We start from the raw sequence: 26,969 nt of genomic DNA on the forward strand, positions 1-26,969 counted from the left end.
ATTTCACCTTCAAATTTGTCTCATTCTTAACCATTGTTCTCCATCTCTTAAATGTATCAAAGACATCGGATTTCTTTTTCAGGAAAAAACTCATACCTTTCTGCTTGCATCATTAATAAATGTCACATAGTAGTTAGAGCTACCAAGAGAAGTAACAGCTAAAGGCCCCCACACATCAGTGTGAACCAACTCCATTTTTGTTTACAGTTTCAACCCTGGTAGCTTCCCTTTGGATTAAATCACTTTCATTCCCTTCTCATTCATGTTACCGAGCCTATAATGCCACTGAAACTCATTCAAATGCGATACAACTTATGTATTTTATGTCATTTTTAAATTGAAGGTTTCTCATACATTCGAACAGAATCTTCATCATCCCTGTTGTGGTTTTCTATGATTCTATGTTGTGAGACAAGTTCTTCGACAGTGTTAACCGAACTATTCCCAACGCTCGTAAACCGGTTTGGTTCAATGTCACCCCTAGTCAGGGGTGCTTTGAATTTCAGTCAATTTTGGTTGATGAAATATTGAATTAGTCTAATGATTTATTGGGATTTTAATTTGTTATCAGGTTTATGTTTGGTTATATATTTTATTTATTGTGTTTATTGGAGTCGCTTCTTTGGGATTCTGCAGATGTGGATTTGCGATCTGTTTGCGATGACAAATGGTTATTTTCTTTGTCATCAAGCGACTGGGAGTTTTGAGGATTTTTAATAAGACTTTAGATTTTGATTGCAAGGTTTGATGTTACATTGTAATAGCAAAATATGGTTGGCATATAGTCATTTTTTTTCCCGCAGTTTTTTTTTTCTTTCTATATTTTTTTAGTTTGTTTAGATTCTTAGGTTTTGGAACTTTGATCTGCGAAGACAGACTCATATTGTTGTTCATATTAGGGTTTGTTAGTTGAAAGAATTACATTGATCAAATAGTATCTGGGGGCTTGAAAGAACAATAGCGCACCATGAGTTAATACCAGTTGGGTTAGTTTGAATAATTCTATCTTGATAGCTCTGCACTTGGACAGCGTCTAAGGTTGATATTCTGGATAGAGAGATTAGAATTTCTCCGGCCACTGGAACCTTAGGAAGCATAATCTAAACCACAGAAGGTATTTAGAGAAATCATGATCATGGTGATGAATGGTTGGACTTTGGATAGTCTTGTGTTTTTCTTGAAGTTCTCTCATTTGATGACTAATGTTATGTGGCTCCGCCAATATTGTCACTTACCTTCATTTAAACCTAGTTTAGTTGCAACTTCGTCGTTCTGAATTTTGTTCCAGTTTGTTTGATCTGTACATATCGTCAGATAATATAGAAGTGAGGATGTCAAAATGTCAGTTCTCAGGCTTCGAGAGTAGTTCAGTTGCTCCTTTGTTTTATTTCATTTTTGACAAGCAATAAAAAAAAAACCGAGACTTTCATTTGTGGGAAAATACATATCCTATTGATTGAACACATACATTTTCGACAAAGACCATAGTGTTCATTTGGCTCTGGCGATCTTTAAGAGGAGAAGAGTCCGTTCAGTTAGTAAGAATACTCCCACCTGCTTTCCTGAGGTTCAGAACTTGGCATCAAGATGAATACATGGTGGGTTCTTTTGATTACTTGTAATGTAAGAGACTGGCATGTGAGTTCCTCTAGTTTGTCGTTAATAAATTGACAGTAACACTGTCCATGGTTGGCGTGTTTAATGCAAAACCTGCAAGCAACCTCTCCTCTTTGAACTCTGGTGTGCACGGAAGCTGGAATTAGATTCTCAGGTGGGAGTACTGGCTTTAGGTGAAACGTGCTTCAGTTTGATTTCCTATTATCTTACCGTTGGCTATTACTGACACAATCTGCCTTAAATCCCTAGGAGGTAGGCAAGAATGAGCAGTCAGTGAAGAACTGTAGCAAGCTACAACCAAAAGATCGACCACCAAAAACCAAACTGATTCTCATTGGATAATGGAATGAATGTAGACCAACAAATGTTGAGATCAATAAAACCAACAAAAAAATGTGATAGTAGCAAAAACAGAAGAAAACAACTCTTGTTTGGTTGGGATTAATCGCCGGGATGACGAAACTATTTCACCTCAGATACCTACAGAGAAGTTCTAAAGGTACTGTGCTTGTATTCTCTCTCTGTTCTCTTCCCACCACAACTTAGCATGCACCTCTCCAAATCTCTCGCGGCTGCAGTCAAAGAGCAGATGACATTAAAATATCTATCTCAAAATGAACATCAATGACATAAAAACTCAAGGCAGAATAAGACTATTTCAAATCAATTTTGATTGACTAAATTAAAAATTAAGTGCACCTAACTTAGGTAGATACTCTTGAATGCACCTAATTTAGATAGACAAAAGGTCCATACTATTTTATTCCACCAGTCAAATGAAGGGTAAAGATTGATCTGTAGCCGGGCCCTGAAGTAAGGATATGGTACAAAGACATGAAAGAGAGGAGGTTGCCGATGGGAACAATCTAACATGGTCCCCCAAGGTACAGGTTCCCACAATAATATTACCAGAGAGAGAATCATTAATCAAGCACGCTTGGACTCTCAGACAACTGTTGCAGACTCCGTTCAATTCTCAACGAAACAGAATCTGGAGGAAATACGGCGAGTGCTGCTCTGTCGAAATTATGAATAGGACTGGATGTCCCCTGCCTGCTGTCTTTAGAGAAAGGCCTGAGGAGCGAAAGCAACCACTTCCTGCTCATCATGGTCATAAAATAATGGATGATGCAGAAACATGTCTACACGGGAGTCCAGTGTATTTCTTTCCACACACTGGGTCTGAGAAGTCATGAGATTGATTAGCCTGGTATGGGTAAACTGGTTTGAGTGTAGCGGAATTGGGAAATGGTTGTTCAGCAATGGGTCGACAAAAGGGGAGGATTTTTAAAAGGAGACATTTAAGATGAAGGGGGAGTTTTGTACCTGAATCTGACCCGTCGAAGCTCTCTTGTCCCATCAGGCAAGGCTCTGATCGTGATGTAGACTCCGGGCTCGTCCTGCTCGACCCATTCTGTCTCTTGATCACTGGCATTGCTGATAGATATTGAATTTTCATCTCTGGAAGAAGTAGTGGTTCTGGATGCTTCAATGGACGAGGTCTCCCCTTTCGCACCCATGCTTGATATGCTGGGCATGGTGCTCTGGTACTGGCCATATTCTGTTGGCTCCGATGGATAATAGCCTTTTCCCCCACCAGCTCTGTAGTGGTTACGTTGAAGCCTTTCTTTGCTCAATGGTGGCGTGACTGGACTTTCCCTTGCTGATCCTATCCGTGAGTATGAATCCCTCTGTGATGCATATCAACACATTAATTTGGATTCCTAATAACTGAAAGTTGATCGAAGCTGAGAAACGAAAATGTATCAAGTTAAAAACGAGTGTATCAATGCGTAATCACTAGACGACGGACGATGAATAAGTACACTGATTGGGAACTGAGCTTGAAATGATGGAAATTAACTCTTCGAACTTGAGCCTCTTTTGAGTTCCTTTTAGGCTGAGTACGACCCAAAACCGTCGCAGATTCGCCATATAGGAATCAAGATCAATCTTAACTTCATGTGATAAAAATGTAATCTGGCGAGGGTAAGAACTAGAATGAAATTTTACCTCGTCTTCAGACCTCGGAGGGGTTGGAAGCGCTTGACGACTGAATCTCTGTACATTGTACAGCTCCATGATTCTATCGTAGTTCTCTCCCCACCATCTCTGAGCTTGCCATTTATTGAACATTTCCCGGCTGCCAATTGCAACACAAAATGAACAAGTCAAGCCTAATTTACATTAAGATTGAAGACACCTCCACAATGAGCCTCAATTTACCTGAATCTTATCCTCTTGAGATCATTCCCTCCCTGAGGAAGAGACACAAATGTAATGTGCACCCCAGGTTCGACCTGAGCCATCCACTCCTTGTTGGGCTCGTCTTCATCGGCGAGGACGACATCACAAGAGCGAGTCGAGACCGAGTCACCCCGTGGCACCGGCTCGCCACTGGAGATGCTCTTGAATCTGGAATCGGAATGAACGAACGGCTCTCTACTGCCACTGGGAAATTCCCATGCAGGTGTAGAACTGGAACTTCCACCTCGAAGGTATGGATAGTTGGGTCCTTCGGAGACTGTATCGAAGTCACCGTAAGAGGGGCGCTGGCCCTTGCGGTAGGTGCTGCTGCTGCTGCTTGAACCCGTACAAGGTTTGCATTGGCGGTATGCGCCGGAGAACTTCAGGGCCATGTCCTTGATCTGCATCATTGTGTTAGAAAAAATTGTTATGACTGATTCACGATCCGTCAGGCTGACATCGAAAATTTTAAAAAAAAAGTTAAAAAGAATAATGTTCTTTCAAATGACCGCAAGACATTAGCAACAGCTTTTGAGGATCCAAAACTCATGGGCTTTAATCAATCAATATGAACATATAAAGGCACAAAAATGTCAAATCACTGCCCCAATAATCAAGGTTTAGTACAGTTTAAGCCATTCTTTCCCGCAATAATCAAATGTCCAGTTAATGGGTTACCACATAAGAACGTTGTAACTTCTTCTGCTAAAGCATGAAAGTGTGTTTAAGCGCTATTTTCTTCTATTGCCGAAAAGAGCTGTGTTTCCATTGCAATGGCCAAGGGAATTCCTCAAAATGGGACATCCAACTAAGGACCAAGATCAAAATTGCTTTTCCCGTTAAAAAAACCAGTCAAACACAATGCCCACTTTTGAAGAAGGCCGTATCCCAATCTAAGTCTGACGCTTGAAGGCGGATTTTCTTCCTTCCTTTCACGCCTTTTAATGCCGACAATGCCATAAACAGAACCGGCAGTCCCAAAGAAGCACCAAGTTCTTACTGGGTTCTATTCCTGAATATAACAAACCAATCCCACACGGACACTCTGTGGTGGACGTGGTGTTTGGCAGCTTACAGAGGGTCACAAACAGACTCCATGTATGACAAAATACCGTACAGAAAGTGGTGAGAATGGAGGATGACACGGCCCTCACGGGGGACCCAGCCGGGTCGACACGCCAGCGTCTGGATGTGACCCGTGTATGAGACACCGGACAGGGGTGAGCGTCGGTGAAGAACCAGTGGCAACACACCGCCGGATCTTTAAAGAACTCATGTCAGCTTTTCTCCTCTGCTCCCTGGTCTTGTACCTTTACGACCAGCCATCTGTTCTGTGTAAACGGAACGAGACACCACAGACATACACCCGACGGAAGTAACTTCCGACATAAAAATCAAACACAATAAAATAGACAAGCTCGAGAAAACCTACATGATAAACCACTTCTTCTTTTACCCCCTCCGTTTTATGACTCATTTAATGGCCTCAGCAAAGGACCTCCCCATCCCCGAATGTACCACATAACAGAAGGCTTTAAAACATGAATGACATCTCTGATATATCAATGTAGAATATCAAAGCGCTTTAATGGCCAAACAGTTTTGGACACCAAGACTCTCAATCTTCAGTTTTGATTTTGAACCAACAAAAATACTGTAGAATCAACCCAAAGTAACGTCGTCAACAGATAATTTTCATCGGTTTTGTCAAAAGCTGTTTACTCTTCAATCGCCCCCGATAGAAGGAAAAAAGAAGCATCTAACACCTCTTTGGGTACATCTTGCCCTTGGGCAGGAATACAGGGTGGTCCCTTGATGAGGTCACCTTTGTCTCTCCAATCGTTACTGCTTGGAAAGAGACACATGCAAGCTGGATAACCCATTGGTATGTTCTCGCATGACACGGTTATTTCTAAACTTAAGAGAAGTTTTAAAGAAAAAATAATGGAACGGACCCAAGTCTTTTTTGCCGAGAACATAAGAAGGGAGCGAGAGAGAAGGCAGATTGCAGAGGGGTTGGAACGAACCTGTGCCGTCAGGCTTTTGACGGCGTCTTTCGTACTGGGAGTACCACGCGCACCCTCGTCCTCATCCTGTTGCTTCGAACACGCTATGCAGGTTAACATCTTCTTTTCCTCCTCGACTGCCCAGTACAAATTACATTTTCCAAGAAACAAAACGTTAATCAGCCTCAGAACTATACACGATTCCATTTAGAACCTGAAAGGAGTCCAATAATCAACACAAGCAACAAGGTCATCCTGTTACATTAGTCCAAATCCCAATACGCAATCAAGTGCGTCCAGGAAAAGATTATAATGGATTACTTCGGTTTTGCTGGTGGAATATAGTATAACAAGCACTCTTAATTTCTTAATCGAACAGTTGTCGGGTGCTGCCAATTTAGAATTGAAGGAAAACGCGAAGGTGGGCTTGGGAGTACGAGTATAAGACAGACGCCAGCAATGGCGCCCGCAGTGTCTAAAAGTTGCGGTAGGCCAGAAAAGTGGGGCGTCGTTGCTTTTGAGGGCCCTTGTAAGGAAATGCAAATTTACCAAATGATCTGAGTGAAGCTCCAGCTTTACTGTTTGGAGGTTTGGGGCGCTTCAGCTGGGAAGCGAAAAGTTCAAACAGATATCCAACACAGGCCAACATTTACTTGGTTTTGATAATAAAAGCAAAGGAGTCAGAGAGAGACGTGATTTAATGGGGACATATTTCACATTTTCTCAGAAACAATACAGACAACAGAGGCCCTAAGCTCTGCTTTTACACGTAATCAGGCATAAAATATTGAGTTTTTTTCCATAAAATCGAAGGTTCTGATCAGCAGAATAAGAAATCGATTCCTCGAAGTAAACCCCGAGGAACTAACAATGACTATGAGAGGAAATCTATGAGATATATAAGTGATCATCCAATGCTAAAATATGCCTGTTAAGACCTCAAGGCCTCTTGACTCTTTTAACAAAGGGACGAGCTCGTCGTTTCAGAAACGTGGAACAAAGGAGGTTTGTTTTGCTTTACCTGCAAAAAGGCTCTGAAGAGAAGAATTTCTCTATGCCAGGACTTTTCAACTGAATTTCAGAGCCTTCAAGTGGCGGAGGCGGGAGACCTGTATCAAACCAGCAGAATCGATTTAATCTGACTGAATGGATCATCCGCAATATTCGATCATCATTTGCTTGTTTTCTCATTAAAACCGTCGAAGAAATCATCAATGATCGCAAAAACAAGGAAGATCACTGTATTCAATAGTGATCAAGCGAAAATTCCTCGAAACCAACAAAAACGATTAGCGACTCATTTCTCGCAACAAGAAAAGGAAACTAAATATCACGCACAGCAAATGCAAATACCCCACAGCTATTAAAACGACTGTCGTCCAAGACAAGCAAAAACTGCACTACGATAAAAACCAATCGCCATTAAAACTTCTCGTTTATCCACTTCAAGAAACCAATCATATACCTTCAAGAACTTCCTCCACGACAATGACCAAAAATCAGATCCCCAAACTGCTCAAAAAACCGTCTGAGATGCCACCACAAGTTCAAACCCGCTCTGCTTTCAGCTCACGGAATCGCTCTCTTCTCGCAAAATTGTCGAAAGCGCTTCAGAAACAAAAAGAAGATTTCGACAGATTCTCCTACCCTCCATACATGGCAAATCGCCGAGATTTCAGAGGATACGATAAGTAAGCCGAAGCGTCTCCCGGGATCTATTTCGGCGGGGGTCAGATTGTCTTCGAGTTCGAAATCGGACAGCGTAAGCTGTTCTCTCCAAAATTTCCGACTTTGGACAAAATGGGGGGAATCCTGGTTTCTCCCTCCTCTTTTTATAGCGGGAGAGAGGAGAAGAAATGCGTTTCACTTCGCCGTTATCTAACGGAACGAAGTTTAGCAAAAGAAACAAAAAAAACCGTTATCGGCATTCCGTAACGCAATGCCTGACCTACAGTACGCACACGGCGGATGAAATTAGGAAAAGACGAAAAAAGACCTATTTTTAACATGAATTGATCAAACCCACCTCAAGGTGACATCCACCGTTCGATCATAAACCAAAGCGGAATCATTATCTTTCCGTTTCTAAGGCATTTTTGTGATTCCCGATAATTACAGCCACCCCTTGAAAACGGTAACTTAGTAATTACACTGACAGTCTACGCCGCGGAGGTCATTTTCGGGATTACAAACTCATAACTTACTAAATCCGATATTTCATTTTTTTTTTTCCTGAAAAACGAGGCGACCAGTCAAGATGAAAAAAAAGGAAAGAAAGCAGTCAGAGTATCTTCCCCAACCGGTCATATCCCGTACGGCGACCGGACATGTCGGACTGGTGATAGGATGCAGCCGGCGCGCAACATGCTTCGGGTCCGGTACGGCAGGGCGCCGGCGCGGCGGATATCACCGGCAGCGTGGCGGTGAAGAAGGAGCCCCGCTTTAGCTTTTTTTCTAAAGAGCTTTATTCTAAAGCGGGCTTGGGATGGAGGAACGAGGAAATCTGGCCAACGGTTGTCCCACGTGGCGTAATCAGGGACGCCTAGCTTTTCTTTCCAAGTTCTTCCCGGCCAAGAAAAGGATAGTCAAGCTCGAATTCAAGGGCTGGGATTAAAATTTAAATCACTTGATTTGATTGGTTAATTTTTTTTTCTTTTTTATTTTTTTATTTTTTTACTTTCTGAATTTTTGCTTTTTCTTTTTGAGTGGAGATCTCAAGGCATTTCTTGACTTGAATTTCAACACAAAATTTGTCAAAGGTGGATTCGAGCCGGATTAATGGAGGCCCACGTATAAAAGTGGCCCAGTGTGAATTAAAAGAAGAGATTAACGTTTGAAGGTGACAAGGAGATGGATATTCCTATTGTAAATAGCTGGGAAGCGGATGTGTTGATGGGAATTTTTGTGAATTATTAATATTTTTTTATATTTTCAGCAAAATACCTCTAGTTATAATTAAATACGCTAAACAAGTCCTTTTAAGTCCTTTTGACAATATGTGTAATTGTCACTTATATGTTAATTATTAATATTATCTTCTATTTTTAAGATATTTAAAAAATCTCTAGTTAAATAGAAAAAATATTTCTATAAAACTATATGATCGGTCAATATTGCATTTTCCCATATAGAACTTGTTAAAAACACACATGTACTCTCAATTGTACCCTGTGCATAAAACGCATCCCTATGGGCCCACCAGTAAAGCGACAATGTTGCACCTTTGGAAACATACCAAGACTGATCTCAAGATTCTCAACCGTCGATGCGCAAAAGATCAAACCTATTAAACGAAGATTCTTATGGGCAAGGACGCAAGGAATCGCATGCGGAAGCTTCGACCGAAATTCTAGAAGCTTCCGGAAGTGGTGGGGGCGGCGCGTGAACGCGCGAGCGCGACCACTCTTGGTTGAGTCCACTGATACGGAATCTAATAATGAAATTAGAAATTGCATTGTGTGGGTACGTGTGAGGTTGCTATTGGAGGGAGCTTTTTGGTTATTTAATGGAGGAAACTATAGGAGTTGAAATCTCAGCATTCCACTCCTGTGTGATTCTAATTTGTAAACCATTGCCACTATTAAGCTTCAATGCATCTCTTTGGTGGTCACTTATCTTCAACTTTTGTGGAGTTAGAAATGATTTTCGGTATAATCGACAATATGTAGGGTCATAAACCGGAAAGAATTGGAGTTAGAAATGATTTTTCATATAACTCACAATATGTAGGGCCGTAAATCGGAAGAATTATTTTGATGGCATTGTTGAATATATATTTCATAACAATTTTAACTCAGAACAATTAAAGGGTGTTTTATTGCTCGTTTATGTACCTATTAATCTAACTCATAATAAATTATAAATATTTTAATATTAAAAAACCCTTATCTCACCAAAGATAAAAAGGAGTGTGACTGATTCAATACAAAAACTTATTTGGTATGAAACATATGAAATATTATCTCATCTATCCTGTTATGATCAACGGTTATCTCAGATGTTCTATCATGATCAGACGACATAGATAACCGTTTCATATGTTTTACACTGAATGACTTTTCGTATTGGATCAGCATGTGATTACATATGTACTCGCTCTCTTGTATCTTTGGTGAGAATAGGTTTTTTCAATAGAATAGGCACGAGTTTAGAATTGGGTTGGGGTACTCTAAATTCGAGTGGACTCAGATTGAGTAGGGGAAGGTCCGATTCATTAACCCAACTCGTCCCCTTTAAAATCCACGTCGCTTGATACCAAGTTTAAAAGGAGATCGAATCGCGTTAAACCCGAGTCAATAGGTTTGAACATGGGTTTATGACTGTTGGTGATGAAGAGAGAGGCTCCGTCTCTTCCCCCATTCTTTTTGGAGGTGACGAAGAAGTCAGCCTTTTTGAGCGAAAAGACTGAGAAAATCAAGCAAAATCTTCAGAGAAAACAATCATCAGTCGTCAAATTTATGATACTACCACCATCTTACCACTAAACCAAAAGAAACATTGCATCGCGTTACAGTGACCGCCATTTAAACCCCACTTTGCCACCAACCATAAACAGTTCAAACTTGAATCTTTATCATTTAAAGAACCTTCTCTCTTTCTTCATTGAGATTCTCGTGGTTAGGGACAAAGTCATTGTTAAGGGGGACAGAGCTTAGATCTCCTTTTCCCTTCATCCCTGTTGGGCTCCACAGAGGCATCTGCAATCATTGGGTTTATCACAGGCTGTCCTGGTAGTGGCCTGCACAAGGAAGCCAAGCAAAAGGAAATTCAAAAACAGCACAATAAATCTTTCGAAGGAGCTGCTGATTTGATATGTTGGCTGGATTCAATCGTCGGATTCTTTCCGTCTCCCGGACAGATGCATGGAACTGCTGAGATGGAAAGGCTCCAGCCTCGTTCCCAATCCATGGACGGCCTGGTCTAATCATCTGAAGCAGAGAAAAGACTTTCTCATGATGGATCTTCTGTCTGGGCTATCGCTTAATAAGAGTATCTCTCTCTCTCTCTAGGCGACTTGCAGAATACAGATGCATTGCATTGAGCAGCATGGCACGGTTTACAGGACAAAGACATGGTCAGTGATTACCTTGTACTACAGGCAGGACTCAAGACGCAAGAAACCTGTCAAAAGCTGTTGTAGGAGATGAATTTTTTTCAATAACGGAAAATTGATGCACTCCAGGCTTTTAGAATAGCTTCAACCGGAGATATTCATGGTACCAAAAACCAGTATCAGTACATAATAGTGTTGGAATAATGTCACGTAAATCCAAATTAATGCGTTAGAATGGAATTAAACTCAACTTTAACCTGATAATAGATGGTGTTCTTACATTGAATATTTATATTATTATTTTTACTTTAATTTAGTTTACGATTAGTTTACGGAAGATTTCGGAGCTGAATTGATGAAAAGCTTCAATTCTGAGTACAGAATAAAGATACTCAGCTCTGGCTTTGTAGAACGCAAAGGAGCAGGGTATATGGGTTGCTTTAGTGGACAGTATTCTGATCTGAAGCCATCTTTGATCCCGAGGCTAAGGAAAAGACTAAAGAGAGATATGGTCAAAGATCAGGGCTTATAGTGCTGCGGAGACTTATTCCATTCTGTACTTTTTTACTGGATTTCTTTAATTCCTGGAGATGGTGCTGCACTTTACGACAGTCTGTCTGTTTGAGAACTGGGTTTTGGAATCCGCACGGCCAACATCTGTGACCCTCTGAATCGTATTTGAAAGTTAAACAAGAGTGAGATTTTCCTCGGGCGACTGCGAGCTGCGAAGACCCATGACGATTGAAGGAGACGACAAGTCGGAAGGAGATGAAGCGTTTCATTAACTGTAGGTATCTCCTTTGCCCTTCAGCTATTTGATGAAATGCTTCTGTGCCATGTCCACGTTCAAAACTCGTGCAGAAAAGAGTCACTGGATTATACAGGCGAACAGCCCAATCAACAGACGAACAGTGAGCAAAAAAAGAACTGGAAAGAGCGTGCATGGTCTCTTTGTCTGTTTGTAAATGGCTTCTGCTTCTCTTATCTTCGTTGGAGAGTGTTTTGACGGAACCATGGGAGTGCGAATTTGGCAAACGGATTTGCTTTTTCTTTTCTAAAGACTGAAAGCGGCTGACTGCTTTGGGGGTCAAGCCATCTCTGCTGCCGCCAGTGAGATTTTCTATAGAAATGAGCGATGGACTCCAATGATTCAGGCCTGTCTCAAGAAATTTAGGGAGTGTCCGTACGAATCGTATCCCGATACGTATCCGATTTTGTCCTTATCCGATATATGCCATGTCGGCAGATATAGACAAATCTGGAGAAACGTACTGGTTTGATTGGCCCCGTAGTGTCAGTGGAGTTGGTTTTTGAAAACCCATCCGTTTGTTTTGATCCATTAGACGCCTATTTATGTTTTACAGTAGCCCATTACTGACATAAATAAATGGGCCACAGAATTACTTGTCGTTGTTAGAGGTTATCACTATAATAGAAGGCCCAATATCAAGTATAAGCCTATATAGTCAAGGTGGGTGATTACTGATTAGGGTTTTCTAACTTGGTCTCTGGGAATTAATTTTTACATGCAAATTGGATTAGGGCTAACAAATCTGGTAGCCTAATCTACTCCCTCCTGAATTTAAGTCAAGCTGACCGAGTCATGAGTTGACTCGGCATGTCAAAACCATAATTAAAATAATAAGCACAATCTTTTACAAGACTCGGTCACTTCACGTCATGGTCCATTTGAACTCGGGTCACCTAGTCAAATTACGTTAATCCAAACACTTAAAATTATGAATTTATATAAAAGGAGGTAAGTATTGCTTAATTTATGAATTTATGCATGATTAAAATGAATTTTAGTCTAACAAATAAGACAAAAATATTTTAAATTTTTTGGTTCAATCTACACTTTGAACATGTTTTAACCGGATTAGATTAAAACAGGCCATCCTACTAACTGTCATGTCTCCCATAGAATCTCCGAATCAATGAGCCTGGTACGAAGATGCAGTACTCGAAGGGGAGTTCGTTCTTCTCCTCCACTTTTCCTTTGGTGACTGTGTTGAAGGATCACTCTTTTCAGGTAAAGCGCGACAGTTCAACCGTCTAAAACAATTGATCAAAGTAAAACAAAAAGAAGAATTGGAAGTAAGCGAAGACAGCCCTACAGAAGCTCTCTTTTCCATTGGTTCTTAACATTGAGTAGACAGAGGAGAGAGAGAGAGTGTGCGTGAAGCAAGCCGTGAACTTTGGGTGGATGCTCCTTGTTGTCTTCTTGCATAGAACTACGATCCGTGGCTGCAATATTTCTGGGCTGCTCCCTACCTACATCAAGATTCCATTCTTTGCAGATGAAACCGAGCAATCTTCGTGAAATGATATGAAGACAAGAGAGACGGACATGTGTTTATCTTTCGAAAGGGCAGAGGTGCACATGCTGGTAGGTGCTGCATCGCAGAGTCTGCAAGTCTGCTTCACCGTCGCCAATTGGCCATGCCCAGACAGTGGTAACTAACAAGGAGACGGAGTAAAAATTTCTGCTTCTGCCGACTGGAGATTTGAAAACATGCCTGTTGATATGATTTTTTATAATTTTTATAAGATCTTTTAGTTTTGCATTGATTCTGTAAGGTTCAACTTTGATACTAAGTTGATTTTCAAAAATTAATACACATTTGAACTGCAAATTAGAGGGTTGGAGAGTGGTTAATTTATTATGTAGAGTACAGGGAATGTCAAGAACTCTATGAAAACTACAAAATACATTCACATCAGTGGTGTATATTTTCACCTCCAGCATCGTCGGTTAAGATGGAGGAACCAAGGCAATCCAGCCCCTAGTTAAAAGAGAAGAACCCATCTTCGTCTTCATACTCCAGCAGTCTCGTCAAGGTGTCAAAATCCAGCTGCTCAAACCCAATCTGCCCGTCCGAACTTCCGCCGGAGCCCTGCAACTCCACATTCAGAAGATCCTGATAAACTTCGTCAAACTCCAAGCTGTGCATCTTTGCTACTCCAAATTCGCCGCTTCCATCTGGGTTGGATTCCGACAAGCCAGCCATGGACGATAAATCAAGGAAGCCATTCACGTCAAAATTCTTCTCTTGAGGCTCAACCCTTTCATCGCCGGAGGCTAATTGGGCGTTCTCAAGCCCAATCTGCTCATTCTCCGCATACGAACTCTTGACCCAGTTCGCGTCTGACCCTGTTCTGCTTGGAAATGCCAGGTTGTTCTCGTCGCAACTCTCCACCTTTTGGTTTAGTTTGTGATTCAGTTCGTTTATGGTGAGCGATTTTTTGCTCAAATGAGTATTCCAATGGTTCTTGATTTCGTTATCCGTTCGACCAGGCAATCTTCCGGCGATCAGAGACCACCTGCAGAAGACAATCGCACGATGTGAACACAGTTGTTACTGCAAATTCCGAGCAGCTTCAAAGCAGAAGATAAAAAATTGATAAAATCAGCAAATAACAATTTGCAAAGATCCGAAGAATCCTTGCTTCTATATACTTTTAACTGAATCATATTTAGCTTTCTGGTCCAAATTATTGAGGTGATCGACACGACAGAAAAAAAAAACGCTTGATAAATTATTCAGTACTTTCGAAAAGCTGAACTATATAATATTATAGTTACTTGAAAGCAGCTGATACGGGCATGGTTCCTTTCCTCTTTTTCTCTACAGAAACGAATGCAGCTTCTGTCTGTTTTTAAATACATCTTTTCCGTGTCTTAATCTGATGATGGTGCAAGCTACAGCTTGAGTACGCTGCACCAGGCGTCCATCGTATATACTTGCAGTCGACGTCGAGGACAACACTGAAAACCCAGATTGGGAGTGACCACGACTGTATACAGGGTTTTTTTTACTCCGAGAAGATAGCTTTATCTGAGATGGGATCTCCTATCTCGATGCGATTGGAACCAGATCCCACTGTAAAGTCCCATTCACTTTGAACTAAATGATTGGTTTGGTCCAGGAAATTCCTGCACCTACGGGTACAGGAGATCCATATGAGACCGGCAACACTCTCAAAGCAGTGGTGCACATATGACATCAGCTACGATGGTCGCTACTGCGCAGAAAGGCCAGAGCGTGAGACAGCCTCAACTGTTTTTATTCGTCGGAAAAGGTTAAAAAACGTACCTGTTACCAAGCAAGTTGTGGAGGCGAATAATCAAATCTTCTTCGTCTTCGGAAATATTCCCTCTTTTAATTCCAGGCCTGAGATAATTTAACCATCGCAGCCTGCAGCTCTTCCCGCACCTGTTCAGCCCTGTCAAGAAAACCATACAGTGAAGTGAATTAACTTCTTTAAAGTAATGTTTAAGTTCGTTGGGGTTTGGTGGAATAATCATCTGGTGGATCTTTGTGATTGTCCTCTTTAAATTCCAAAAACAAACTCCTGTAATTCATTCTCTCCCAGACATGATCCAGTGGCTTCAATAAATGAAAGAAGATGGCAAACAAGTAGTACTGCTGTCGTCCCAAATTTGACGGTGAACCTAGTTTTTTTCTCTTTTTTCCCCATGCGTGAGCTTATAATTTGTATCTCTAAATTCCTTCCTTGACCTCCTTGGTACACTAACTTTGACTGCACTTTTCACTATGTCTCGTGGTCATTTTGCAGAACACGGGCCCTTCAGTGTTTTCTTCCTCCCAAGGCTTTGAGTTCTCAGTTTCTAAGTTTCTTCCCTAGCTTGTCCTTATCGTTAGCCTAAACTTTTGACCGTACTTTTCTGTTCTTTTTGTTTGGTTTTCCTCCAGTTACGGTGGAAAATCTGAGTCTCGTGCTCACGCATTTGTTGAGCAGAAAAGAAAGAAGATAATTCAGCGTGACTATGAGCTAAGAAAGTAGTGATTTCAGTCATTCCAAGCTCTAGCTAACATTTTGTCGCTCATCATCTAGGTCTCAGCTAAACTCCAGTAATATCAATTGCAATCTCAAGACATAACCAAGAAAATCATAAAAACATAAAAACCGAAAGATAACCACAGATAACAAATTGCAACACTGTTCTCAAACAAAAAAGGCAATTCGATTGACCTAAAGCTGAACCTAAATTCCACACCGCTACCAGGTAACACTAAATTCTTCACATTCGCGACGGAAATTAACAATAGAGTAAAAGATTACAGAAGAAAAGAAGACAGAAATAGCGAAAGATCGAACCTGCTTTAGCGGGGAGAGCTTTCCACTTCTTCTCCCCGTGAAATTTCACGTAATCGACGAGCTTTTCATCTTCTTCGGCCGTCCAAGCTCCCCTATTCACGCTCTTCTTGGTGCCGGTGCTCTCCGACCGCTTCACCATCGTCTCTTCTCCTTCCTGCTCCGATCTCAACCGAACCGTGGGTTACAGTGATTGAGTACTATATCATCTCGGGAGCGAACAAAACCGCCGCAGGGACCCCACTTATAGACCTTTCCTCGGCTCACATGCGGCACGGCGTACCTGCTCTCGCTTCAAATTTTTAATGCCCGAAATCGTACCTGAAACGGGACCATCGATTCCTCAGCAAGCCGCGGCTTCGTGGATAAGACTCAACTCGGCGTCGGCTGAGATGCGTCGGTGGCAATTTACAGAAAATCTTTTATCGAATTCAGATCAATTTATCCCGACTACGCATGATCGGATTTATAAACAAAATGGATTTAAGCACCCGTTTATAGAGGATAATAGAATATTTTTAAATATTAGAAAATATTTTTTTTAATATTTATTTTTTATATAAAATTTATTTAATATTATAATTAAATTTAAATTTTAATAACTTTAAACTATTTATAAAAAATAACTTATTTTTATATATATTTTTAATTTTTATACTTTAATAAATTTTTAATATTTTATTGACAAATTTAATTTATAAACAATAGCATAAAAAAAAATTGTGCATTTGGTCATGAAACCAAAATCCAGTTTAGACCGCGTTCTGAACTATTTGGCTCAAAAAGCCGTCAGGGAAGAAAGAAAACAAAATGCAGCGAGCTAAAATGGCTGGAGTACCTGCCGCCAATAATTGAAGTGGTTACTGTTTAGTGGATTAGTCCACTCCATCCGCTTTCACTCTCGGAGTCCGGGGGATGACTTCGAACGTCTGTTTGCAGCAACCATTCCAAAGCGCCGGTTTTTGTGACGTGTGTAGCGGTACTACCCATCTCCTTCGTCTCTCTTTCCTCTCCCAGGCATTTCGTCGTCGTACAGAGAAACTGCAGTCTAGTACTTGGCCACAGAAACACTTTCTCTTTACAAATATTTAATTTCTTTCTTTCTCTCAAACACTTACAAATGGCTAATTGAAGATCTCGGAAGATTTCCTTTGTCGAAAACTCAAAAGTAAAACTGATCCTGCTCGGTAACCATATTCCATGAAAGTACAGATAAGCATCCATTCTAATATCATTTTTAGATTGAATCCAATTCTGTCTTAAGTTTTGTAAAACCAGGTGAGCTACTTACCTTATAATCTATCTACCACGACCTCAAGCAACTAACAAGTGAGAAGATTATAAAATTCACCACACTAATGGGGTGCCTGCTTTTATTAATTTATAGGAGAGATATCCCAATTACAAAGATTTACAAAATATTTGATTTGTACAGAATGATTTGACGTAATTAGCTCCTATAATGGAGAGTCAAATTCATCTGTAAGGAAGGTCCTAAACAGGGCAATGATTCTTAATTGATTGAGAATCAATTCTATGATCTTAATTGATTGAGAATCAATCTCTTAAGATAGTATCTTCGACAACCCCCCGCAAGCTAAGCGTCGGATTAAGATAGACGTGTAGCTTGGATCGAAAAAATTGAAATAGTGGTCGAGAGACGCTTTTGGTGAAGATATCCACAACTTGTAGGTGGGATAGCACATATTGAGTGCGAATCTTTCCAGCAACAACAAGTTCGCGCAGAAAGTGGATGTCGAGCTCAACATGCTTGTCTCGCTTGTGGACAACAAGGTTGGAGCTCAAGAAAAGAGCGTTTTTGTTATCGCATAAGAGAAGGGGCCGCTCGGGAATGGAAACTTGGAGATCTCGAAGAAGATGAGTGAGCCAGAGGAGTTCGGCGGCCGTGAGAGCAAGAGCATGATATTCAGACTCACAGCTGGAACGAGAGACTGTAGGTTGTTTCTTGGCACTCCAGGAGACTAAGTAGTCACCAAGGTAAATAGAGTAGTCCGAGGTAGAGTGACGAGTGTCAGGACAACCGGCCCAGTCAGCATCAGAATAAGCAACTAAAGATCCAGGCGAAGCAGACAGATGGAAGGTTAAACCATAATGGAGAGTGCCTTTGACATATCGAAGAATGCGTTTGACAGCGAGGAAGTGGTCAGCCGTGGGAGAGTGTAGAAATTGACTCACTGAGTTGACCGCATGAGCAATATCGGGCCGCGTGATGGTCAAGTATTGAAGAGCACCAACAAGGGAGTGATAAAGGGTAGGATCCGAGAAAGATTGACCATTAGAGGAGAGATATTGAGAAACCACCATAGGAGTGTGCACAGGCTTACTGTCAAGTAAGTAGGCCCGGGCAAGGATGTTGTGCGCATATTTCAGCTGACTAAGAAATAGGCCATCAGCCAAGGAAGTAGTTGAGGGAACCCAAGTCTTTTGTAGCGAACTCAGAATGTAGCTTGTGGGCAAAGCTATCCAGAAGAGAGGGGTTGTTTCCCGTAATAATAATATCATCAACATATAAGAGCAAATAGAGGATGTCAGAGTGCCGATGAAAGACGAAGAGCGAAGGATCAGCCCAACTACAGAGGAAGCCAAGATGTGTAAGAAAAGAGCTGAACCACTAAAACCATGCGCGAGGGGCTTACTTGAAGCCATATAGAGCTTTCTGAAACTTGCAAACATGATCAAGAAAGCGAGGATCAATATACTCAGGCGGTTGTTCCATATAGACTTGTTCATTGAGATAGCCATTGAGGAAGGCATTTTTTACATCCAATTGGCGAAGAACCCATCGATTTGTAACCACAATAGAGAGCACAACCCGAATAGTCGTAGCTTTGATGACAGGACTGAAGGTGTCAGTGTAGTCGAGGCCTGGTATTTGAGTTAAACCCTTTTGCGACAAGACGAGTTTGGAACCTCTCAACGGTCCCATTAGGCAAATATTTGGTACGAAAGACCCATTTGGAACCCACAATATTGGTGGCACCAGGGTGAGGGACCAAAGTCCAAGTATGATTTTCCCGCAAAGCTCGAACTTCTTCATCCATAGCAGTAAGCCAGGTTGGATTATTGGCAGCAGATTTGAACCCTTTAGGCTCAGTAGATGTCAGAAGGGCCGAGTGAAGACCAGCAGATCCAGAGAAAGTGATATCAACCGAGTGACGAGGTTTAAAAATGTCGGCCTTGGCGCGTGTGACCATGGGATGAGATCCCAAAGGAATAGCAGCAACAGAATCAGCAGGAGGCAAGCAGTGGACCCAGGGGGAGAAGGATCGACATGCGGTAGTGGCGGTCCTATAAAAGGATTAGTTGCCAGCAAAAACTCATTCATAGGATCAATACAGAGATCACATGAACGAGAACCAGATTGAGTAATATGCAGGGAATGGGACGCTGGAAGAGATGTTGGCATGCCAGAAGAAGATGAACTAGGTTCCAAAAAATTGGAGAACTGGAGAGAGGATAGGGGTTGAGACTGGGAAGAAATGAAAGACAGAAAATGAGTTTCATCAAACTGAGCATGTCGAGTAATATATATCCTAGAGGTGGTAGGATCAAGACAACGAAAACCTTTGTACGAGGAGCTATAGCCTAGAAAAAGACAAGAAAGACTACGCGGAGAAATTTTATTTGTCATATAATCACATAAACAGGGGTATACACGACAACCAAATGGATGAAAATTTGTATAATTTGGAGAAAGACCAAAGGGACTTACCTCCGAGAAGTGGTGTGGGCAAGCGGTTGATGATGTAGGCAGCAGTGCTAAAGGCGTCAATCCAGAAGCGAGGAGACGTGAGAATGGAAGAGTAGAGCTAAACCAGTTTCAATTATATGGCGGTGTTTACATTCTGCGCGACCATTTTGAACAGGGGTATATGGACATGAGAGCTGATGATGAATTCTAGAGGTACGAAGGTGGTGTTGAAAACGATTACTAGTAAATTCGACACCACCATCGCATTGAAAAAATTTTATACGAGCGGAATGTTGGTTTTCAACAAATTTTTTAAATTGAAGAAAAATATCGTAGAAGTCTGATTTCAATTTCAACGGATAAATCCAAGTAAACCGAGAATAATCATCAATAAACAAAGCATAGTAGACAAACCCCAAAGTTGATGTAACAGGTGAAGGACCCCATATGTCGCAATAAATTAAATGTAAAACATGGGATGACTTTTTTTCATTGCGAAAATAAGGTAAACGATGACTTTTAGAAAGTTGGCAGGTATCGCATAATTTCGGAGATGGTAATAAAGAAGTAAAATGGAGCTGGTCATTTTTATTCAAGAAAGAAAGTACTGAATGATGAACATATCCTAAACGAGCATGCCATAATTCATTTGAGGCATGCAAAGATTGATTTTGCAGAACGGAAAGAAATGTGGAATTGCCATGCTCTAGCACACAGACCTCCATCACGTTTACCAGTTGCCACCACCTTTCCCGTTTGGCGATTCTGAATAGTAAAAAGATCATTAGTAAATGTAACAGATAACAGAAAATCATGCGTTAATTTACTAATGGACAACAAATTTTTGGTAAGATGGGGAACAACCAAAACATTTAATAATTTAAGATCGGAAGATGGAGAAAAATAACCGGTGTGAGTAATGGGGAGAGACGCACCATTCCCGACAATTACACGATCCTTACCCGTATAGGGGACAGATTGATCCAGAGAGGTGTGGATCGGGGTCATGTGGGCCAAGGCACCTGTGTCGACGACCCAATCAGAAGATTGATTTTCGGACATAGAACACGCTGAAATAAATGATTCAGCAAGAAAAGCTTCCTGGCGAGGGTCGTCGTTTCGAGAGTACCTCTGCCGACAACGATCAGCGTAATGCCCTTTCTGGCGGCAGATCTGGCAATGCAGTGGTCGGTGACGGTGGCTGGTGGTGGAACGACGTTGGCCGTGGCCAGAAATGCCTCCCGTGCCCTGGCCGTGGCCGTGATTGAAGACAGGGCTATGCCCGTGGCTTGAAGAACCGCTGTGAGGACTTCCATGGTCACAATTCTGGCGAGAGAAGTTGCCGGAACGATGGGAGTGGTGTCGATTTGCTGTGAAGGCAGCCAGGGGTGTCACCGTCGCCGTCGTCGTCGCCGAAGGCTCGAGAGATTTCTGGAAGATTTCGAAACTTTCGGCACGGGACACCAGGTCGAAAAAACAGGGGAGGGGGTTCTTAGCCATTTGGGCGGAGGAGAAGCCGGAGAACTCCGTGCCGAGACCTCAAAGAAACTAATGAGCCTTGTCGGTGTCATCAACGGGACGACTGATGGCATGGAGTTGGTCGCACAGTGCTTTGAACGCATGAGCATAGGTGCTGACCGGACGGCTGCTACGTTTCATCAGCTAGAGATCGTCTTTCAGACGAATTTCACGGGCCTTCGATCGGTGGCTGAATGAATTTTCTAAAGCAATCCACACCTCACGGGATGTGGTCAGGCCAACGGCTTCTGCCATGGCTTCTTCGGAAAGAGAAGACAGCGGAAGGTTGAGGAGACGCTGGTCTGTCATTTTCCATGCCTAGAATTTGGGATTTGGCGTCTGAGAGAAGGGAGGCTCAAACGGAGGTGGGGGCTCAAGGATACCATCCACGTGAGCCAATAATCCTTGGCTGTCAAGAAGGGGAAGAAATTGACTCTTCCACAAAAGATAATTTGAGGAAGAGAGTTTGATGGTGATCATATGAATCAAGGTGTTGAAGGGGAGGAGATCGGAAGAAGAATTTGAGGCTATGAGGATCACAGGATGTTAATCCAGATGGAGCTCTGATACCATAAGAAGATTATAAAATTCACCACACTAATGGGGTACCTGATTTCATTAATTTATAGGAGAGATATCCCAATTACAAAGATTTACAAAAGATTTGATTTGTACAAACAAGGAATGATTTGACGTAATTAGTTCCTATAATGGAGGGTCAAATTCATCTATAAGGAAAGCCCTAAACAGGGCAATGATTCTGAATTGATTGAGAATCAATTCTATGATCTTAATTGATTGAGAATCAATCTCTTAAGATAGTATCTTCAACAACAAGTGAATGAGATTTCTTCTTAGATGTATATATGCCATGTCTTCGTCACTCTGCTCTAAGGAATCTCCTCTTGCCGCAGACAAAGACTTATGACGCATTTTTTTCCTAATACGGAGAAGATGAGCATGCTACACACCACTGCAACCGCGGGCCTGCCAAATTTGACTCCAAGGAGTATTTCAAATTTACGCCATTGAAGAGAGACTCAGGAGGACTCGTGCATTTGAATGGTGGATGTCTTTATTCTGCGGAGCTTTTGTGAGCTGACTTTCTTGGCTTATCATTTTTTTGGAATTTAATCAGCCGATTCTTTTAAATTAAGCAAGACTCGATTCCAGTCCAATCAAACCCAGTCCAACTAGAATTAATAGTTAAGCTCTTATCCCTTCTTCTATAACACTAAGATCTCAACAATAAAAGAGAGAGGGTGAAACTTTCATACTAAACAATCTTTTAGTGTTTACCCCTCCCAAGACAATCCAAGAACTTCAACCGTTTTAACCTTAAAAAGGCCAGGCCTTCTCATTTTACAAAAATGACACACAGAAAACTGAATGCCTTCTGAAACACTAATTGATGAACAAGCTGTAGATGATCATAATTTATCTCAAAAAGAAATGCTGGAAGTCTAATTACTTTTATGAAAAGAAGAAAATAAATACACCTATTTCTTTCCGGACCTTCCAAACAAGGATTGCCAGAAGACAGGCCAATTCTTCTGAGTCTCGTTCCAACCCAAAAGCGAGCCTTCTCTCAGTGGATCCCAGCTCGAGGACACAATCCCGTAGCTCACCCCCAACAGAGCCGAACCGAAGAAGAAAAACGACACTATAAAGGGGACCCATGTAGGCACATCGATCTTCACCACCACTTTCAGATAGTAAAAAAATGGGAAAAATAGAAGCCCAATTGCGAGAGGAGTTCCTACTGTAAACCCCATTCGAGAGATCATCCGGTTCGTGACTATCTCCGGTATGGTGCCGTCGTCTGATCCTTCGATTTGGTTGTCGTCCTCGTCGTCTTCATCTTCTGTTTCCGTCGGTCTTTTCTTCTGCTTCCTGTTCTTCTTTTTCGGTGACGGGCCGAAGCCTCGTGGACTCTGGAGAGCTGATGGGGAAAAGAGGGAAAGCCGGGACCGTGGATTGTGTCTGACTGTGAGAATTGGAACGAGAAAGGGAGGGTGTTTCACGGTGAAGGGAATGTATGGAGGAGTAGAAGGCGAGGTGCGCAGGCACGCGCAGGAGGTTTCCATGGATTCGAGCAGAGAGAGCGAGAGCAAGGGGAGAGTATCTGCCTCTTATCTGCTGCTGCTAGTTTTCAGATAAATAAAAAATCCCTAAGTTCTATTGAACGACGGTGACATGTAAGTAAGGGTATTCGAGTAATTTGGTTTTATAAAGGGCCAGGCCGGAGGCTTTGCCGCTGTTTCGTCTAGAAAGGGTAAAGAATGTCATCGTCGTCGTCTTCTTCAGGTCCCTTGGCCAACTCAGTTGCGGAAGATCCTAAGCGTAGTCTACTCAGTAAGGCATGTAGTCCTCCTGCTTCTTCTACTTTTTCTTTATCGATTTTTTGTTTAGTTCTTTCATTCACTTTTACTCGTTTGCAAACCCTATAAAAAGAGAAGCTTTTGCCTCTTATTTGGATTCAGATTCGTGGGCACGAAGTTGCGATTGCAGAGCTAAACAATCTCTCCTCCGGTCGAGTGAGTTGCCTGGTTTCTCATCTTGCCTTTTTAATACTTTTTATTTATGAACTGTGAGAAATCTTAGGATTTGTGAAGAGGGACACCTCTGTCTCATAGGGAGAAAAAAAAAAACACTGCAGAAACTCGACATTCAGTCCAGACAGTTGCGAGCTCTGTAAAGAAACAAACGAAATGTTATGTGACATCTGTCAGTTCCTAGTTCCCACCATCAATTTGTGATGTTTATCCACAAAGATATAACTGTACAATCAGCAACTAAGATCGCACCCATGACCATATACTAAGTTCACTTTTCGTTCTTCAACTTCAAAGTTCAGCATTTTTTACTGTGAAAGCTTTCCAGTGTCAGGAGAGACACAATTGTTTTCCCCAGATAAAGTGAGTGCACACTCTAAAATCAAGGGCTATGAAACATAAGTGTATTTATAGAAGGAATAATCCCATGTAACTTGGCCAGAGTTTTTTTTTTTTTTAAATCTGTGGATTGACCATGATTACTTGTTCCCAATGCAGGCTGTTTATCAGAGAAATGGCAATATCTTCTTCAAGATTAATATGAAAACAGCAACAGCATCAGAACAGAGTACTTAATCTTTGACTTCTTAATAAATGGATCAATCAATTTTTTAAATCCCTTTAAAACCTAAAAATATGTGATTGTATTTTGCATTTTCACTGCCATCTTGCCTCATGCCATGATGTGTTTTACAGGGCAACTTGATTCAGCGAAAGCTCAACTAGAGAAGATAAACTGAGTTTGATATTTTGGGCAGACATCATCGTGAGTCCAGAGGGGGTTACACCTAGTTTTTGTTTGGTTTCGTGTTATCTTTTAAGTGATAAAATACTTACCTGCAGTGGCCTTTACTTGAAGATGCTAACTACCTAATACTGTTTCCACTTTGGGTTGTGATAGCGTATCACTAGAGCTAGTTTGATTTAAAGCAATTAAACAACGGAAAACCAAAGCAGAAAGCATGAGTAGAGTCAATTTTGAAATACAAAACTTGCAAGAATGCAGCATCCAACTAATTGATATATTCCAGTTCAAGTTTCTAATTCAAAAGTGTCATCCGTTAATTGGAACTTTGGACTCTATTAGATGAAACAGCAGTGAATCTGAATGATTCAGCAAAAGAACAGGAGGCAGGTGACTGCAGTCACATTGAAGCAGAAGAGATACCATAACGGCTGCGGAGGCTTTCAATTGCTCTGTCCGTAGACTCTGTAAGCTCAGGGATTGATACTTTGCAAACTGAACAAGCAACAATTATAATAACAAATAACGTTTAATCTCGTGTTACTATTTGAGAAAATAATGCTAAAAGCATAAAATTCGAATATCGTTGCAGGCATGTCAATCATGAGAGTGGTTCTAGTGCGTAGCTTGTCAATACGATATGCTTGTAATTTGCTTTTCATCTCTAGCTTTAAATAACTCGTGGTTTTTTCTGCAGAAAAAAAACTGTTGTTCTGTCTAAAAATCTCAAAGATAGTTAACATAGATTAGTTTACCACGTGATGCAGTTGCCTGACTCTCTGAAATGAATTCCGCGTACGAAGCCTGCAGATCCATCTGGTACTTAGTGGACGATGGGATTAAATAAGTAAGATTAATAATCCGAGATAAACCTTCATTGCTGTCATATTTTGGCGAATCCGTTCGGCAAATTTCTTATATTCTTTCTCTGCTCCATCCGTTAATTGTTGGCATTCCTGTGTCTGAATCTGTATTGAAACAACAGGACGTACACAAGAAGTTAGTATTAGCCAGAGGAAACTCTGTGATGTTTGTTCTGGAATGCTACCAAGAGGGAAAACGCCATCATGTGCATGAAAGCATGTTGAAATTTAAAGCCTCTTTACATTTGCTCCTTTGCCCGAGAGATGAAGTAGACAAAGGTAAAATACGATCTAAAAATCCTAATAAAATTATCACAACTATTGGACGTCTGCGTCTTGGAACAGGTAATTCCAGTATCTAAGAAACGGAAACATTCGTGTGATGGCACACTAATCAATATCTGGACCAAGCCGGAAGGGACATATTGCAAGCAAATCTATTCGAACAAATCGAAAAGGACTTACTGCACACAAAAATATTCCATATAGCCAAAACAGTTTTTACCAAGACTACATTAAGAGGGAAAGAAACATCTGATATAATTCTGGTCGAGTTCTCGTTCATGGCAAAAGAAAGAAGGTAGATCGTCATCTCGGTTCTAACAATATCCATAATAATTAATGAGAGAGTGACCGAACAATCCTAGCTTCTATCGATCAAATACAGTAACTTTAAAATCAAAACAAAGGAGTAAAGACGAAGCTTCTCTCTGAAGCTCACATCTGAATTCAGAAGATAATGTCGTGTTTGCAAAATTTCTATATTAGAACCTGATCACAGAAAGAGAATCAAAACGACCACTAAGGCACTAATATATAGACAAAATGAAGATGAAACTCTCAAGAATAAGAAAAACCAGCGGTCGAAGAAAATCTAATATCACCTTGTATCTCTTGGAAAGTCTACATGCAGAGGCGTCGATTGCTCTAAGAACCTCGGAGTGAGAGAGCTCGAGGTGCCTCTTGATGGAATCAGCGTGAGAAGAAGCGAGATCCTTAACATCGGCGATCGACGCAATAGGCTTATGAAGCGGAGATCTGGCCTGTTGAAGAAGAGGAGAGACGGATCTAGGTGTCCTCGAGGCAGCGAGAATGCCGATGTCGAAATCGATAGGCTTCAGAGGCTTCGGAGAGGAAGCGAATCGAGTGGAACTGGATTTAACAGACGTTTTCCTCATCTTCATGGAAAGAAAACTTAAAGCTTCGGTTCTTGATACGTAATTTCATGGTGCCCGTTTATATATAATCGCGCGCTTTTTTGCAGTTCAAAATGCGCAAATGTAGATAGCAACAGCTCGCGGGAAACCACTTCGAGGATCGAGATACCCAAGGTAGAGAAAGTCGATAGACCGAATCGACTCTTAAAGTGTTTTCCTGACTCGCCTCGTGGACCAAGAACCCGGCTGGGCCAACTCATAATATTTACTGAGGACTTGTATAACCGTGAATGTGCAATGAGCTTATTTAAGTAAGATCATCGGATGTCATACTCAAGTGTTTGCTTTTTCTTATTTTTAATTTTTTTGGCCATA

The 26,969-nt window shown here is 41.4% G+C and overlaps 6 protein-coding genes across 6 annotated transcripts; 1 reads left to right on the forward strand and 5 right to left on the reverse strand.

Annotated features, from left to right (window-relative positions):
- Positions 1-1,922: 1,922 nt before the first annotated feature.
- On the reverse strand, positions 1,923-7,645 carry LOC137934326 (protein Brevis radix-like 1). Its single transcript, XM_068778607.1, has 7 exons — positions 7,336-7,645; positions 6,892-6,979; positions 5,892-6,007; positions 3,844-4,265; positions 3,631-3,760; positions 2,944-3,308; positions 1,923-2,189 (listed from the first exon to the last, which is right to left on the reverse strand). Exons 3-7 carry the CDS (start codon positions 5,988-5,990, stop codon positions 2,111-2,113), a joined length of 1,095 nt encoding a protein of 364 aa, XP_068634708.1. The 5' UTR covers positions 5,991-6,007; positions 6,892-6,979; positions 7,336-7,645; the 3' UTR covers positions 1,923-2,110.
- Positions 7,646-13,572: 5,927 nt separating this feature from the next.
- Positions 13,573-16,258, reverse strand: LOC137934484 (transcription factor MYB3-like). The gene is made up of 3 exons (XM_068778853.1): positions 16,048-16,258; positions 15,021-15,150; positions 13,573-14,247 (listed from the first exon to the last, which is right to left on the reverse strand). The coding sequence occupies exons 1-3, from the start codon at positions 16,184-16,186 to the stop codon at positions 13,710-13,712; spliced, it is 807 nt and encodes a 268-aa protein (XP_068634954.1). The 5' UTR covers positions 16,187-16,258; the 3' UTR covers positions 13,573-13,709.
- Positions 16,259-17,601: 1,343 nt separating this feature from the next.
- On the reverse strand, positions 17,602-18,807 carry LOC137934196 (uncharacterized mitochondrial protein AtMg00810-like). The gene has a single exon (XM_068778465.1). It carries the CDS (start codon positions 18,805-18,807, stop codon positions 17,602-17,604), a length of 1,206 nt encoding a protein of 401 aa, XP_068634566.1.
- Positions 18,808-22,593: 3,786 nt separating this feature from the next.
- LOC137934688 (protein PAM68, chloroplastic) lies at positions 22,594-23,402 on the reverse strand. Its single transcript, XM_068779171.1, has one exon. The coding sequence runs from the start codon at positions 23,359-23,361 to the stop codon at positions 22,774-22,776; it is 588 nt and encodes a 195-aa protein (XP_068635272.1). The 5' UTR covers positions 23,362-23,402; the 3' UTR covers positions 22,594-22,773.
- Positions 23,359-24,687, forward strand: LOC137934689 (uncharacterized). Its single transcript, XM_068779172.1, has 4 exons — positions 23,359-23,634; positions 23,758-23,811; positions 24,328-24,397; positions 24,526-24,687. Exons 1-4 carry the CDS (start codon positions 23,557-23,559, stop codon positions 24,567-24,569), a joined length of 246 nt encoding a protein of 81 aa, XP_068635273.1. The 5' UTR covers positions 23,359-23,556; the 3' UTR covers positions 24,570-24,687.
- A 153-nt stretch (positions 24,688-24,840) lies between these two features.
- On the reverse strand, positions 24,841-26,615 carry LOC137934198 (uncharacterized). The gene is made up of 4 exons (XM_068778468.1): positions 26,322-26,615; positions 25,447-25,542; positions 25,330-25,378; positions 24,841-25,069 (listed from the first exon to the last, which is right to left on the reverse strand). The coding sequence occupies exons 1-4, from the start codon at positions 26,613-26,615 to the stop codon at positions 24,975-24,977; spliced, it is 534 nt and encodes a 177-aa protein (XP_068634569.1). The 3' UTR covers positions 24,841-24,974.
- Between the last annotated feature and the right edge of the window lie 354 nt (positions 26,616-26,969).

Source organism: Aristolochia californica, unplaced genomic scaffold (genome assembly GCF_029961685.1).
Source record: "Aristolochia californica isolate CCGP_79_NKW_82.1479 unplaced genomic scaffold, dmAriCali1.0.hap1 SCAF_6, whole genome shotgun sequence".
Classification (NCBI taxonomy): Eukaryota; Viridiplantae; Streptophyta; class Magnoliopsida; order Piperales; family Aristolochiaceae; genus Aristolochia; species Aristolochia californica.